The sequence below is a fragment of the Zingiber officinale genome, chromosome 4B (assembly GCF_018446385.1).
Source record: "Zingiber officinale cultivar Zhangliang chromosome 4B, Zo_v1.1, whole genome shotgun sequence".
Taxonomy (NCBI): domain Eukaryota; kingdom Viridiplantae; phylum Streptophyta; class Magnoliopsida; order Zingiberales; family Zingiberaceae; genus Zingiber; species Zingiber officinale.
In genome coordinates this window covers 72,975,675-72,993,468 of record NC_055993.1, presented here as the reverse complement: position 1 = coordinate 72,993,468, position 17,794 = coordinate 72,975,675, and the positions used below count along the sequence as shown (strand labels likewise).

Genomic DNA, 17,794 nt, shown 5'->3' with positions numbered 1-17,794 from the left:
ATGAACCTAGCTAGAAGATTTGGAAATTTCAAACTTGGCCATGGAGTGGAAGAGGAGAATATAGAGAAGGCATAGATGATATTTAATTAAAACTTTAGTGCTATTTAATTAAAATAGCACTAAAGTATTTTTTTTTATTTTTTAGTTTTTTATCTTTTCTATAATTAACTATTAAAAAATAACAATAATAAAAATTATTTTTTAATTTTTATTAACCCTATTTTAATTTTATATTTTTTTATTAATCTTCTTTTATATTTTTAATTTTTTATTAAAATTTTAAAATTAAAAAATATGGATAAATTTAGAAGATTATTGTGAATTTAATCATATATATATATTTTTAAAACAAGTTATTTAAGGGTATCAATTAAAACTTTTTGATGAAATAATAAAGTTTTAATTTTTATTTTCTTAATTCGTTTCGAATCGGTTCAATTTGATTCTATTTAAATAAAAAATTACTTTTTTTTTTACTTTAATTAAGTGGAACGGCGAGAAAGATATTTTTGAAATTAAGTGTGTCTTTTAAAAAATTAAAATTATGATGGGAGGAATTTCAGAATTTTGCGCCTTTAGTAAAACGCCGTTTGTTTCCCCACGACTTCTTGATCTCTTTTTCCCGTACTAGCGCAAAGCGAGAGCGACAAAACTGCTCCGATCCAGCCTCTGCTCCTGGATATCTTCATGGATCAGGAAACATGTACGCCTCCTTGGCTTCCTTTTTGTTAATTTTGGATTCTTGATGCGAAATTTCTTGGCCTCCGATCTCGTTTCAGTGATAGAGTTCCTGGGGCAAGTTCCTTTATTGCAGCGGCTCCCTAGCTCGTCGCTTCGCAAGATCGCAGACGTCATCCAAGTTAGGCGTTATGGTAGTCTCATTTATGCTATCTTACAATTTGGATTGACAAGGCCCTTTGTGGGACTGTTTTACCCAAGCATACTGTGGATACAACTTCATGATGGAGAATTAGTGTTGTTTGAGCCTTATTTTATGCTGCAATTTCGATAATTCTAGTTCTCTTTTTGAGCGTTTCTTTTGTGCACCCCAATTCTCTTTTCTTTGGAGTCGAAACTTAAAAATTCCTTCTCTTTGAATGTTGTTGCAACTTTTGATGACATTTTGATAGTTATGGGATTCTGTTCAAGTACTTTGTTTGGACAATCTTCTCTTGTTTTTAGTAAACGTAGTCTTATACTCTTGCAAATTTCAGTAATTTTAGATTGATTCTATTTGAGCACCACTTTGGAATCCTTTTTGAGTTAAAGCATAAGGTTTAGCGCTCTGTTAATATTATGACGTATTTTGATAATTCTAGTGTTTTTTCTTAACGAGTCTTTGGCATTTGAAATCTAAAAAACTACAAATTTCTGCAAAATTCTCTTGAACTTTGGAGCTCTTAAAGTCTCAGTTTACTAGATTTTGTGCATTCAAGTGTACTCTGGCTAGAGGATCTTTTCCTGTGAGTAGAAAACAATGCTCTTTATGGGTATTTTGACAATTTCATACCTCATTTCCTTGTAGAACCTGGTGACTATGTTGTTCGTGAGGGGGAATGTGGATTGGGCCTTTACTTTATCTGGGATGGTCAGGTATATCTTTGTCATTTGAATTATTTTGAATTCTAAGTTTCCTATTTGCTTGGTGAGCTTGCTCTTATGAATTGCAAAATTCATTAATTTCCAGTTACATGTTATAATCCACACATCCTTTCAGTTAAAATACCTTCATTGTTTCACAACATATGTTTTCTTGTGGCTTATGATCATTCTGCTATGGAAATCAACTCAATTCCTTTTTCTTACCTGTTTCTGCTTCTTATCATATCTAGAATTTCTTAGTATTCTTTTGAAATAATTGCCTTGAAACTGTATGGTTCCAGTGTAATAAGAAATTTGCACATCAATCTTTTCTTCTATCAGGCTGAGGTTTCTAGATCTAGTACTTCTGAGGAAGGAAATCGTTCAGACCTTCAGTTGAAGCAATATGATTACTTTGGTAATGGTATGCTACCTATTTTAATGCATATATGACTCAGTCACTGTATTAGCTGATCCATTTGTATAACAGACTGCATAGTTTTCCATATCAAGGTAGCAAAGCACAGTTCCATTGTTATTTAGAAGCTGCAAAAAACAGATACAAGACAATTTGATGCAGGACGCTGTATTATTTGATTCATTTATTTGACACATTACATAATTATACATATTGAGGTAGTGAAGCACTTCTCTATTGTTGTTTTTGGTAGTTGTTAAAACTGCTATGCAATCAACTATACTGTCACTTAAGGATGTCATGAACATATTTCCATACAATATACCTTCACAAACTTACTGAATATTGTTAGCTAAACTAATTCATTTCCTTCATCATTTCCCCATAAACATTAAATAAGACATATTTTCCAGATGATAGGAACTACATGCTGTTTCAAAAGCATTCTTCTATAAATGATCTCTCTTTAATGAACTAATAGTTGCTCGTGCTATTATAAATTTGATGCTTATAGTGCTTCTATTAAATTTTTATCTCCAAATTCTAACTTCATGTTTTAGGTATTGGTGGTTCCATTAATCAAGCTAATGTGGTCGCATTGTCTAAGGTATTTCCAATTTTAAAAGGCTTGATCAAAATTTCTAGCCTTTTCCAAAGAGAGTTTTTCCTCCCTTTTTATGTGGCATACAAGTTCTAGGCTTGATTTGCTGATTGCTAGAGAATTGCAGCTGATCTGCTTAGTACTGCCAGATGGATATAGTAATTTGTTGCAACCAAAATCAATTTGGAATGCCGAGGGTACCCCTAAAGATTTCTCTCTAGTTGAGCATATATTGCAACTGGAGCCATTAGATGTAAGCCTAAAATTACATATCTCTTACAGTTTCAACAAGTTTTATGCTGTATTCCAATAGACTCTTGCTTATCTCTTCTTAGCTGTTCTTTGAAATTTATGTAATCCCTGTCCCCTCTATTGATATAATAACCTAGCAGACTAGCATTACTGCATATTCCATGTCCATAAGCATTTGTTGAGAGCTTGTTGTAAAGCCTTGTGAATTATTGGGGAAGAATCATGAAATCTATTTTCTAAGTAGTCCCCTCTAAGTCTCTATATACCTTTTTTTTTGGATAAGTAAAAATTGTATAGCATGTATCAAAATGTAGAAAATGAGGCTTTAGGAGCTATTCACGTCTCACTAACTCTCTCTTTATCTTTTTTTTTTTTGGATACGTAAAAATTGTATAGCATGTATCAAAATGTACAAAATGAGGCTTTAAGAGCTATTATGTCTGATAAAGTATCATATCTGAATAGACACCTAAAAACCTGTATACATGGATTTGCACACGCTGTATATCCTCTTAACATCTAACCGTTCCTCACCAAAGAAACTACAATTACGGGCCCTCTATACATAATGGATCATAAAAGACAAGGCAAGATGACGTGTCTTTGTCAAAGTCCTACTCCCACGGTAATACTGCCCGAAGACTCGCATCGTCTGTCGGTAGGTGGACATCTCCTAACTCATGTTAAGCCAATCTCTGATCCTCCTCCACAACTCCACGATAGGGGGGGGGGGGGCACATGAAGGATAGGTGCTTCTGTGTATCCATCATCTGATCGCAAAAAGTGCACTGCTTGTCTTCCAGGTAATCTTGCCAATCTCTAGTGGAGAGTCAACCATGATTGGGCTGTAAGTAAGCTCTCCACATTATCTGGGCCCACACCTTCTTAGGACTAGACTGCCCAAAGAAGTCGTAAGCTCGAGCCACTCCATCATCATGTACCAACCAATCTGTCGGTGCGAGCAGCCTATAGTGACTCGACACCCACTAATATGAGATCCTGTATCCATAGTAGTCTCTTAATCAGAGGGGAATCCAAATTAGCTACTTGCCATGCCCAAGTCTAGATGTGACTCAAATAGGTATGATGTACCCACTTGATTTGGAGGACGTCCTCCTCCCGTATGCACATTAATACCTTTGCTAAGAGAACTAGATTCCAGGCTTGCAAGTCCCAAAACCCCAATCTGCCTTCGTCCTTTGGTTTGCATCTGCCCATAATAGAGGAGGATGCTTGGGCGGTCCACATGAAAGACTTACATATATTGTAAATGCAATCAATGATGCCCTGAGGTAAAGGCAGAATGGATAACTAGAAGCATTCAACGTCCTGAAGTTCAGATGTGATAAACTGCGCCTTGCCCGTGCGTATGATGTCTCCCTGGCCAGGCGTTGATCCAATGGATCAGGGAGTTCGACAGAGGGGTGTAATATGATATCCGAAGATGCATTGCAGCTAGCGGAATCCACGGATATCGAAAAAGTATGGTACCCTCTAGAAATCCAATGATGGAGATAAGCCTCTAGCGCTTCGTGTCATCAACTCTCGCCAGATAGATGCTTGACTTCAGGCGATTAACATGAACTCCAACAGTCTCCCTAAAGTCCTGCAAGCATGTGATTAGGGTCCCAACGGATGTAGCATCTCCTCTGCTAAAAAGTAGCAAGTCATTCGGATACGCCAAGTGGGCTAATATGAGGTGGGCACACTGTGGATGATAGCCAAAACCTGGCTGGGATGTGTGCTGTTGCAGCTGCTTACTAAAGATCTCAATACATATACCAAATAGATAGGGCGATAGTGGACCTTGTTGTAGCCCCCTAGCTCCTCGAAAATGTCCACAAGATCCACCATTGATAGCCAATGAGAAAGAGGTAGTGGTGACACACTCCATAATCCATCCAATAAAACGCTCCACGAAGTTCAATCCAAGGAGAGCCTCATGTAGAAATGCCTAATGCGCCGAGTCAAAAGCCTTTTGTAGGTCGATCTTCAAAATATTGTGTGGTGAGATGCGCTTATGACCATATTTCCTGAAAATCTCTTATGCTAAGTGAATATTTCCAGTAATAAGTCTACTTGTACAAACACGAAGACTAATGGAGAAGGTGACCCAACATGTCAGAAAGTCGTCTAATATCTTAGAGATAACTTTATATAACACTATACAATAGAAAATGGAATGATAATTAGTCACCTTACTAGCATGGGCGAACTTGGGGATGAGGGCTATAAGTGTATGATTCCATTGGCAAAGTAGTCTTCCATGATGGCAGCAATAAAATCTGCACTAACTATATCCCATGTATGCTTGAAGAACTTCGACTCATAACCATTTGAACTGGGTGGCCGTTGATCCCCAATGTCGAATAAATCATCCTTGATTTCTTCAGCGGTAGGTAAGTGGGTAAGTTGTTCAATTTGATTTGGAATGATGGTCCGGCCATATTGGAATAGCTGCTGTGAGAGGTTGCTGGCAACTCTCTATATACCTGTATGTACATATATATGCGTGGGGGCGTGTGCATTAGATTAATAAAAAAAATACATTTAGGCCCTATATATTTTTTGTACACCTTGATACTCGCCTTTAATCTAGCTCAAGGATATTATAAAATCTTAACCTATTACACATATGTTCAATTCTAAGATCTCTTATGGACTTAATTAATTTGCCAATCCATTGTTGACACTAAGAATAGATATGATGAACTCCTTAGATTGCACATACTGAAACAAAATGTCAATTTATTTCTATGTTCTTTCCTCTTATAAAAGATTTGTTAGAGGCCATTTCAGAATATAACTAGTGGTTAAATAGGATAAATATCCACCTTCAATATTAATTGCTTAGAGCCGAACAAGCTTTTCTATGGCAGTTGTGGTGGTGGTAATGGTCTTATATTCTGCCTTTGCACTTCTCTGCCTTTTATTTTTCAAAGATACTAAATTTCCTCCCACAAGAACAACAACAACAATCGAGCCTTATCCCACTCGGTGGGATCGACTATATGGATCCTTTTACGCCATTGATCTCTATCTCCCGCTATATCATCATCTATGCTTAAATAAATTTTATCTTGTTTTATTGTTGCTAACCAAGTCTTTTTTGGTCTTCCACATTTGATATGCATATTTGCCATAATTTCACATCGCCTAACTAGAACATTTATTGGTCGTCTAAGTACATGCTCGTATCGTCTTAAACGTGTCTTTCGGAGTTTTCCCTCAATAGATGCAACTCTGACTCTCTCTAATGTTCTTATTTCTTATTTTGTCCATTCTTGTATGTCCACACATCCTCCTTAACATCCTCATTTCGGCAACTCTCATCTTTGCTCATGTACTTGAGTCATAACAGCTCTATATAACATAGCAAGTCTAATTGCGATTTTGTAGAATTTTCCTTTAAGTTTTAGAGGTACTTTACTATCACATAAAACACCTGACACTCTTCAACATTTCAACCATCCTGCTTGTATTCTATGTAAAATATCTCTCTCAATCTCTCTATCATTTTGTAAAAATGATCTTAAATATATAAAGCTTTCGGTTCCGGGTAACTCGTCATCTCCTATCTTAACAATTGTCTCATTATGTCTAACATTGCTAAATTTAAATTCCATATATTCTATCTTTTTATTCTATTAAGCCTAAAACCTTTCCCTTCTAGTGTTTCCTGCCAAAATTCTAGTTTATTATTTACTCTTTCACATGTTTCATCTACCAAAACAATATCATCTGCAAACAACATGCAATATGTATAGTGAGTTCGTCTATAATTAGTATAAAAAGATACGGATTTAGAGTTGATCCTTGATGTAACCTTATTTTTATTGGAAATGCTTCAGTTACTTCCTCTCACAAAAACACAATACTTAAATAGATCATCTATGAAGGGGGGAAAGTGCCTAATTGCATTATATTGTGTAATTTGAAAATGATCTTAACAAAATAAAGGGGGCCCTTGTCTAGAGCAATCTCTAAATCATGGTTGATCTTGTATCGCGTTTACTAGGCAACACGATCCAAACATATCATTCTAATAGATTATAAATCTCAATATTACTTGACACAAACAATGTTTCTCGTGTTGCTATATCAATCATGTTGATGACAATTGTTCATGCCGACACTTGACATCCCTTAGTATGCTATAAAATATATCAAGATGAATTAAGATATTATCTTTATTTTTTTAGCTTGTGTTGTCAAAACTATAATATTCTAGATGAAACACAGATTGAATTTAAGTATATAGTTTTGTTATCTTTTTTTTTTTCTGGTTCATCTCTTTACTCCTTTCACTCCCAATTCGTCACTAACACCATACATCAAAATGTCAGCACAATATTAAAACAAAATATAATTTCAGTTTGAGATAAATATCAAAGAATCTTAGTGTTGCCATCCAATGATCTCGATAAAGAGACTCAAGGAACTATTAACCACACTCGTTATGTCTAGTAATTGTGAAATAATTCAATTTTTGAACTAATATATAATTTCTCAGATTAGATAATGACTAATCTTTTGTGTTTGTCCAATGCTTAAATGTATAAGAGTGTTATTGAGTTTGGTGTAGCATATCCATATCTTTGAGCATATCAGTACATATTTTTCATATGATACATAAATGTCTCTCCTTGATTGTGCAATTGCAATGCTCATAAAAAACCTTAGGCTTTCCAAGTCCTTAGTCTAAATTTGTTGATTGAGATAAGATTTCAACCTTTTGATTCTTATGGTGTCACCTTATGTGACAATAATGTCATCTAAGTCAACAATGAGAATTCACTTCTCAAACTAAGGTAATTCGTAATATTGAATCATTAATATTTTGATTCTATTAGATTGAATAATACGGAACTGAAATTACTAAAACATGCTCTAGGAGACAAGACTGCTTTAGTTGATATCAAGGTTTGAAATCTTGAGTTGTGATGGTGTTGGTTTTTGACTTATCTTGAGCTGTGCTGGTGTTTTGGTTTTTGATTGACATGATACTATTGTTGTATCGTGCTGGTGTTTCAATGTTTGGTGTCAGTGGTAAATTAGGAGTGGAAAGAGGAAAGAGGAAAGAGGAAAGAGTTGAAGAAGAAAAGAAAAAAGATAAGATAACTATATATAGCAAAGTTTAATGTTTATTTTTTATCTGTAATGCTATGATTTTGACATTATCTTATATGGAGACAAGCTACTTAATAATAACAATATTATCTGAATTTTTGAATGTCAAGGAGAGTGTTGACATGAAATGATACTTGTCGACATGATTAATGTCTCTCGGTGCCGAGTAATATCAAATTTTGATAATTTATGAGAATGATACGTTTCGACCATTTCACCCGGAACGGTATGAGATTTCAAACCATGATTGATATATTGATTTTTTCAATTTACATATAAGGTGATGTAGATCTCCTAATAAGATCTCCATGGAGGAAAACCTTTTGATATCCAAATTGAAGCAATCTTACAAATAGGAGGAGAATATGCCCTTTTAGTCAATCCGATGTATCTGCTTATACCCTTTTACCACTATTGAATTTTAGACTAGTCAATCAAACCATTAGGGGCTGCATACTATTTGCATTCAGTTGTAGATTTTTCTAGAATGAAAATTCTATTTCCAATATATCATTGGAGTGCAATAGTGCCATTCCATCAAGCATAGTTTGCCTCTATCTTGGATAAAAAAAAACAGAATTTTTTAGTTATAAGCATGGTTTAAAGTACCATACTGAGACGGTCGAAACGGGTGATCACTAGACCTGCAATAGCAACGACATGTTGTGCGACCCCGTGGCCGCAGCGGAGAGGTCGCATAACCCTTCCGCTGCGCTCGACCCTGCGGCCGTTGCAAAGGGACCATCGTGGTCATGCCAGAGGAGTCACGCAATTTCCGCGACTATGGTTGAGGGGTCATGTAATCCTGCGGCAGCGCCAAAATCGCGCGAGCTCGCGAGTGGTGTCGGATTTCGGATTTTTTTTAATTAAACTTAGGTTAATTATTTTAATCAACTCCTAGCTACGATGGAGATAATCTAAAAAGACTTTATTAAACCCTAATAACATTATCTAATTAATTTTATTTTTTTATTTTAATTTAAAAATTATAATAAAATATTTATTTATCTATTTTCATATCTTTTTCTTTTTTAAAAGATTATTTTTTATATTATTTATTTTTTAAATATTTCTGTTAAATATTTTATTTTTTAATTAATATATTTTATATTTAGAAAATACTGAAACTATATCAGCACGACACAATATGGTACCGAAATCGTTTCATTCCGGTCCAAAATCGAAACCTCGGCACGGGTCGAAATTTTAAACCTTGGTTATAAGAAAACATATAATATGTGATGGGAAAGATGATCTAAGGTGGTGTGTGCGCTTTTCCTTATAACAATAAGGATGTATGGTTTGAGATCTTGGAGGGTTTTGGTAGGTCAGCAAAGTCTTGCAGAATTGCTATATTAGGCTTGGATTGTGTTTTGTCCATCGTGAATGGGAGCCTTGGTGTAATTGTAAAGTTGCTGCCGTGTGACCTTGTGATCATGGGTTCGAGTCGTGGAAACAACATCTTGCAATATAGGGTAAGATTACGTACTATAGACCCAATGTGGTCCAACTCTTCCTTGAGACCAGCATTAGCTGGAGCTTCATGCACTGAGCTGCCTTTTATTGTGTATTGTCCATTGTAGGTCGACATTGATAAAGCTTTTGTTGAGTCGTTCTGAATTATAGATCGTGGGATAGGCAATGGAATAGGATATAAAGTAGCTTAACTACTTAAGCATGAAAAGTGAGGTGGAGAAAAAGGAGGTAGATTAAAAAAATGCCACCTTGGTTAAAACAAATGTTTATGTAATTTCGGAGAATAATAACACACACCTTTTAGAGACAATCATCTTTAAGAAACACACAATATATTTATGAGACAATCATCTTTTATGGTGATAAGATTTGGACAAAACAACTAAACCTAAACATATGATGTTTAAGATTGAAAATGGCATAACATGTAAAAGATAAGACAGAAGGAAGTTGACCATGAAAAACAAAGGAAAGCATGCAATTATAAGATAACATTTTGTGAGAAGTACATCATCCTAAAATAGTAGAGGAACTCCCAATAGAGAAATAAAGTTCGTGCAGTCTCAATCAAATATTTATTCTTTCATTTAACAATACTATTTTATTGAGGTGTATAAGAACAAAATAATTGATAAAGAGTACCTTACAGAGGTGGAACCAATGTATGGAACGATAAGACATGTGTGCTATTGTAATTTTTAAACATATAAGAGAACCACTATAAATATATGCAATTCCTCATTTCACAAAAATTTTTATTGACTTTTGTGTAAAAATGAAAAAGTTTTGTTCTCTAGTTTTCCTTGATCACAAAACAACTTCCCATTATTTTGCAACCATCTCCATTTCTCTACAACACCAATATCTAGCGGACCAACAACCCTTCCCCCCTCACATAGGGCACCTCCTACACTTGGAACCTCTCACCTGCACTCCTTTATTTCCTCTCAAATACTCCTCTCGGGCATCTAAAAGCCTGACATCCTGCGACCCACTCCATCCTTGCATGTCTCCCCTCAATCTTCTTCCAATTGTAGCCCCTCTTCTCTTCTCTCCTCTCCTCCTCTCAGACCTCTCCGTTATTGGTGTTTCGTGAACACCCTCTTGCAATCCCCTTCATGGCCCCACATTTTTTTCCCAAGTACAACCCCCTTAAGCGAATACAATCTCTTTTATTTCCTAACTCCCTAAACCTTGCATCCTCCTTTTCAACAATTTATTTCCCTTCGGTCTTCTTCAAAGGCGACCACCATTGATATGCAAACAATCTTTCCTCTCTTTCCCATTTTTTTATTTGTATATTAAGAAGTAGTGATTTTAATCCATAAAAAAATTGTCATACATAAATATAGACTAGTGTTAGCATAATTTACTTTTTTATTCACATAAGATATAGAAAGATAAATCTCAAAATCAATCTTTAGTGGTGGTTGCATATCAATTTGAGATGATGAAAATACACAACTAAAGTTTATGATACTAAGAAACAATAAGAATAACCAAGTCTTATCCCACTAGGTGGGTTCGACTGTATGGATCATTATGTGTCATTGGCTCTATCCTTTGTATTTAGATAAATTTGATCTCTTTTTATTGTTGCAAACCAAGTCTTTTTTGTTCACCTCCTCCTCGTCTTATATGCACATTTGTCATAGTTTCACATCGTCTAACTGAAACATTTATTGGTCGTGTAAGTACATGTCTGTATCATCTTCAACGTGTCTCCTGGAGTTTTCTCTTAACAGATGTAATTTTCTCTAATATTTTCATTTATTATCCTGTCCATCTTTGTATGTCTGCACATTCACCTTAATATTGTTATCTTTACAACTCTCATTTTCTGCTCATTTGCTCTAGTTATAGCCCAATATTTAATTCCATATAATATAGCAGGTCTAATTGTCATTTTGTAAACTTTCCTTTAAGTCTTAGTTAATGCTTTGTTAGACCCTTTGTTAATGCTAGCAATTTCAAGTTACAATATGAATGCTCAAATTCTAATAAGAAGACATTACTTATGGGAGGGTCATTGCCAATCTATTGGTCAAATTCTCACCAACTAAAATTGAAAAGAAACATTGCCATTTTAGATTTCAGTTGTAGTCACATGAGATCATAAATTTGCATCATTATAGGTTTAAATTATCTAATATAATTACTAATTGGGTATTGGATAAGTTGAATATGGCTTAAAATGAAATCAATATTGAGCTGTTGGTATGTTTCACTTTTGTTAAGTGAGAAGCTTGCTTCATTTAATCAACAGAAGTTGTTATGGTTGTTATATATTGCTGGTTAAAGAAGTTACAAACTGGGAATTCATGGTGGCACATGCTGAGGAGTCTGCTATAGAAGTAATCATAGACAATCAGAATACTAATTTAGTTCATCTTTGTAAGTAGCGATCCTCCCTATTATTATAATACGAAAGTGACAAGTAGTTGATTTGAATAATGTGGATCAGGATTAATATCAGATGATGGAAGTCCTTGTTCGAGAAGGAGATTGTGGATATGATGTCTCTGTTGCTTGGGGAGAGACACTAACTACAATCAAAGGAATTTTGTATGTTATAGAGGGAAACTCCCACATATAAGAATACTTTGTTACTCTGACTCGGTACATACACCACCTGTACATCTATCAACATGACACAGCATGGGCATAAGTATGAAAAATGTGTTTGTTGTTACTCATCTACAAGAGGAAGAGGAAGAAGAAAGAGACCTAGGAGTGGATTATAAAATGGGACTAGTAATGTAAAACAATGATGGAGATTGACTTAGATAATGGACAGGAACTATAGATGGATAATACCAAGGTTTAAACTTTCTAGCCGTGTTGAAATTTTGATTTGTGACCAAAACGATGTGATTTCGGTATCATATTGTGTCGTGTCAATACAATTTTGATACTTTTTTAAATATAAATATATTAATTAAAAAATATTTTTATTAATATTTGATTGTTATTGATACTTATCATTGAGTTATATTTGAGATGTTTAATGTTGAGTTCAAATTTTGATATTATCTAAATATTGGATGCTTATCGAGTAAAAGTCAATTTAAAATTAGTTGAAGTCCAAGTAGGCATGGTAGGATTAAGTAGGTTTAAACTAAATTTAAGTTTAAATTTATATATACAATAATTAAATTCATAGTTGTATATTTTATAAGGTTAGAAATTATATTATATATATATTTTTGTTTTCCTAAGAATCTATTTTCTCCATTTTATGAGGGTTTTTTTTTTCTCTATTTACCTTATGAACTGATGAAGGAGGGAAAAAAATTAACCACCCTTTAAGAGTTTTTGGTTGACTATTTATCTCGTGGATGGATGTAGTGAAAAAATTAATCATTATATTATTAAAGAGGTAAGGAATATTTCTCTCTGTTTACCCACGTGGACGGATGAAGGGAAAAAAAATTAATGATGTAGGAGGAAAAAGAAAAAAAACAATGTAGGAGGACAGATGAAGGAAGGAAAAAAATTAATGATATATGAGGATACACATTAATGATGTTAGAGGAAAAAATTAACGAAAGAGAAAAAGTTAAGAGATGGAAAGGACTTTGATAGGAATTGAAATTACCGTTGACAAAACAAATTGATAATTAAAAAAAAGACAAGACCTCCTACTGCTTGCGAGGTCGTGAAGCAGCGACCTTGTGGTGGCTTGGCAAGGTTGCCAAGGTAGCTGTGAACCTGCATCCTATTGTTGGCGAGCAGAATAGTAAATTCCACCTGTACTGATCTGCACGACTTGGTATTGTATACCATATATAATACTAAATAAAAAGGGATAGAGAATGTCACTGCGTGTGATAATGCCAAAGACAGACTCAAAGATACTTGTAGAAGTTGAGATGGCACACTCGAGGATTTTTTGCCACACTCGAGTAACAGGTGATAAGAACGAGAGTTTGAGATGAACTCAAGAAGTTGACAAGCGACATTTGCATTCAACATGATTTTACAATTAGTGCAAGCTTCTTGAATAGAATGGAAAAACTGAAAAGTCATGGGGTAGATTAATTTTGAACATTAATAAGGAACAAAACAAAGGCGGCCAAGACGCAAAATTGACTTCCCAAGTATAGGAAAATTGAGAACCTTAGGCAACGTTTGGTTTGTAAATTTTTTATTTTCATTTTCTAAGAAAATAAAAAATATTATTTGGTTAGCAATTTCCACATTTGTTTTCTAGAAAAGGAGATATCATTTTATGGAAAAATAAAAAATGTTTAAAAGTCATTTTCTAAGAAAAAAAACGCTTGTTTTTCAAAAAATGAAAATATAAACCAAACGCTCCGAGATTCTCCTATTTCCAATGTTTGCATCATCTACTTTCCAATGTGTGCTTGTTGACTAAGTTCACTTTCTTTTAAAATTATATGTTGAACTAGAATAAAGTAGTTGTAAAGTTTACGTTAAAAGCCTTAGACCTTCCAAAAGCTTAATAGTTTGTTATCTCTCAAGAAAAGAATTAAAACAACGTTGGTAATTGTATCCAATTAATAATTGTAATTAGATGGGTTGTTGGCTGTTGACTCAAGTTTCTTTCACAGATCTGAATCATTCAAGTGTCATAATCTCCTCTAATGTTGAAATTGGAATTTTCTTTCATAATTCTTGAGCTAAACCAACCGTATATGCATCAATTAACTTGTTAAATACACTTTATAATGATAATGATCCATTGGTTAGGGTGACATTGGCAATAAGTTACTAGTGTAAGTTTAGAAAAATAGCAAATACGATTAGATATATGCTTAAAGACACTCAAATCTAAAATCTTAGTTTTTTCCTTATTGGTATACATTAAATATGCGATCGAGGGTTCACTATAAACTAAAAAAATCACAAATTTCGAATGTTACACATTGAGGAGTCTTCTATAAAAGGAATCATACACACTCCTTAATTGGTACACTAATTTGATACATCTTGGTATGTAGAGACCTACCCTTTTCTTATATGATGAAGGTGATTAGCGATTAATTTGGAACAATGCAGATCAAGATTTGTAGCATATAATGGAAATCCTCGTTCATGGATATAGTGAATTTCTTTGCTGCTTGAGAAGAGGCACCAATTGTAAATGTTGGAAAAATTTTGTAGGTTATGCTGGGAAACCCATACATTGGAATGTGTTGTTACTCCTTAACTTGGCAATATACACGTCTAGGAACTATGTTGACATGACATGACATGACAAATGAGTACAAATGTGAAAAAGAGTCTGAGCAATTAAACTTGTCTATGAGAGAAGAGGAAGCCTAGCTTGGGCTTTGTAGGTTGCTCATGTCAAAGGGAGAGAAAAAGGAAATTTAATGGCTTTGTGTGTGGGGAGGGAGAGAAATTTGACAGTTTCAAGGAGAAGAGTCTAGCTCACGTCGTTGGAAAAGGAAGATCGAAACAACCTTGAGGTTGCGCACATCAGCAGATAAGGAGGGGGCTCAAATTGGGGGCATGGGGAAGAGGAAACACTATGTGGTTGTATCTATTAGTGTCAATTGGTTCGGGCCTTGACCTAGCATAGTCTAGGCTATGCCCAAAAAATAGAACCATGCTGTGCCAAACTTGGCCTAGACTGTCAAACTAGTTGGTAGAGTCTCAGCCTATGTGCTAGGTTAAGCTAGACCCCATGCCGAACTGGGCCCACGCCAGGATTAGGATAAGGTTACTTGCAAAAAGACTAAAATAACCCTTGATCTTAAATAAAAATGACTATTTTAGGGCTTTTTGATTAACGTTAGCCTAAAATACCATATTAACCTCACAACATTCTAAATATTTCCTAAAATTGCCCAATAAATACTCTCGAATCACACCCCTCACCCCTTGTGCAAAGAACTCGCATTCTCTCAATTCGCAATTCATCATGCCTCATTCTCTCAACTCATTCTCTTTAGTTTTCTTACTAATATCTCAATTTTATTGTTTTATTATTTAATTTATAATAATCTCCCTATTTAATGCTCATAATTGCTCATAGGGGTGCCACTAACGTTGTAAGCATTTCTCCACCTCGACAATGCATCTTTTCACATCAAGATAAAAATCATTTTTTAAAATTTTTTTATTATTGCATTAAATTTATTAAAAATATCTTTCATTAACCTTTTTTAAAATTTATATTAGGATATAATGAAAAATTGTAGTTGTGGTTCTCATGCATCACCTGTGAAAATTATAATTGTAGGACAACATGAACCATCTTGCTCTAGGGCTAGAACTGTTGGGTCTTCTTAGGTCTACAAGTACACATCTCAACTTATTTTGTATTTGTATCATTTAGAGATCCAACAAACTTTACCTAGTGGCTAGGTCGGTGTATCCCCTTTGATGTTGCTACTCAAGTTGGCATGGGGGCATGACCTGAAGGCTACAATTACCAATAGCTCCCATAGAGTCAATGACAACCTTATCCTCATCATCATGTCGAAGGAATTGTCGCAAGCGTCAAAGTGAGAGATGAGCTTGAGGCTACTCACAGAGCATATGAAGATAGGAGCCTCTTCAAATAACGTTAACATAAACTGTAATTATAAGCTTTACACCCAACTTTTGGATCAATGCAACATCATCTTTAGGATGGTGAAGAAAGAGCATAGTGCAATAGTTATAAGAAGGTTCTTACTTGCAAATCTTCTAGTGGAATTGACCTCCTTAATCACCACATAAAGTTACAAGGTTCTAGGATAACTGAAGGTCATTACTAGTGGAGAGCATGCATACCTCATATTTTCAAATGAGGAAGTGAGAAAAGATATTATAAAATTTATTATGGCATTTGCATCACCATTTTCATTGGCCGACTCAAGTCACTTTTGAATATTTTTGTGAGACATTAACAACCTCAATGTAGAATAGTATCTAGGAACATAGCGAAACCTGATGTAATAAAAATATTCCATGAGGTAAATTTAATTAATATTTTTGTATCTTAAAAATATAAAATAACACTAACTTCTAATATTTGGATTAGTTGTCATAATACAGTTATATATATATATATATATGTATCTTTGGGTGTGTTGTGTTGCACATTGGATAGATGACAATTGGTCCATTGAAAAATAATAAATTTTAAAGGTTTTGAATTTTCTTATATTGACCTTATTTTTATCCATCTCTCATGTTGCCCATTGTTATGGCATAATTGAAAAGAAAGAATTGATCATATTTTACGATGCATTAAATAAGAATTAGATTTAATGTTATCATGGAAGCTTGATTTTTCCACATTCATTGTGTTTGTTACATTTTATTTACATCTTGAATCTTTGTATACCAGCTGAGCTTAGAATAATATATGAAAATATTGTACAAATTATGAGCCAGATAGATTTATTTAGTTATCACTCTCTAACGCATAATTAAAAAAATTAGATGATTAAATTTTAAAAGATCATATGTACTAAGGAATTGCATAGGTTGAATTCAGCATACTTTATGGTAAAATAATGTTCAGTATTGACTCATTAGAACATAATGATCGATGTATATTGGGAATCCGTGTAACATATTATAATTTTTTTATTCTTATACAAACAAACTTTTGGTAACTAATGCTTCATGCATTATGCACCATTATTGATTTATTTAAAAATTATACACATATCACCTATTTCATAAAATTATCATTGTAGAAATTTTTTAAAAATATTATTATAATGTTTCTGATATTATTTATAAAACCATTATTTTAGAGCATACAATTAAATATATAGGTTATAATACTATAAATGAATACTATGAAAATTTAGAATTAGAAAATTCATAAAAAAAAATAAAAATGAGATATATTTTAAACGAAATGTATTCAATGAGAAATATGATCACTGACCAATACCACAACCTTCGGTAACATCTTATTGAGGAAGTTAGGGCACAATGCTTATATTTTGTAGGAGCTTTTGTTGTGCTAGTGCTATTTCAAATCAACCAGTTGGAGTTTCAGAAGTTGAACTTCACATTGAGGTAAACAAACTTAATTTCTACCTACCTAGCTTATTTAAATAGTTTGGAAAATTACAAAGATTTAATTTATTAAAGTGGCGAGAAAGACATGCATTTATATAGCTTAGCTTAGCTGAACTTGTTTGTGATGTACTAACATGAATATACCTAAAAATTAAGCTGAAAATATTCCATAAATCATGGTATCATAATTCTATAAATTATGGGATATGAAAGCGTAGCCAGTTTCCGTAGAAAGGTTGGTTGTTTATTTTTTAATGAAGTTTATTGAGTTTTTTTATAAGGGGTTAGGATCCCATGTATTCGATATGTTTTTGAGTTAGTATTTTTTTTCAATTTTTGAC

At 33.8% G+C, this 17,794-nt stretch overlaps 1 protein-coding gene across 2 annotated transcripts in view; it reads left to right on the top strand.

The window, feature by feature from the left end:
* The first annotated feature begins 560 nt into the window (after nucleotides 1–560).
* LOC121975144 (acyl-CoA thioesterase 2-like) overlaps nucleotides 561–17,794 on the top strand; it is a 55,072-nt gene continuing 37,838 nt past the window's right edge. The window contains exons 1-6 of one of the 2 annotated variants that reach the window (XM_042526583.1): nucleotides 561–703; nucleotides 780–872; nucleotides 1,526–1,593; nucleotides 1,924–1,999; nucleotides 2,560–2,606; nucleotides 2,728–2,853. In XM_042526583.1, coding sequence (XP_042382517.1) covers nucleotides 688–703; nucleotides 780–872; nucleotides 1,526–1,593; nucleotides 1,924–1,999; nucleotides 2,560–2,606; nucleotides 2,728–2,853 — 426 coding nt within the window. In that variant the 5' untranslated portion in view covers nucleotides 561–687. Of the gene's footprint in view, nucleotides 704–779; nucleotides 873–1,525; nucleotides 1,594–1,923; nucleotides 2,006–2,559; nucleotides 2,607–2,727; nucleotides 2,854–17,794 lie in introns of both variants that reach the window. The other variant, XM_042526582.1, reaches the window with a different exon arrangement.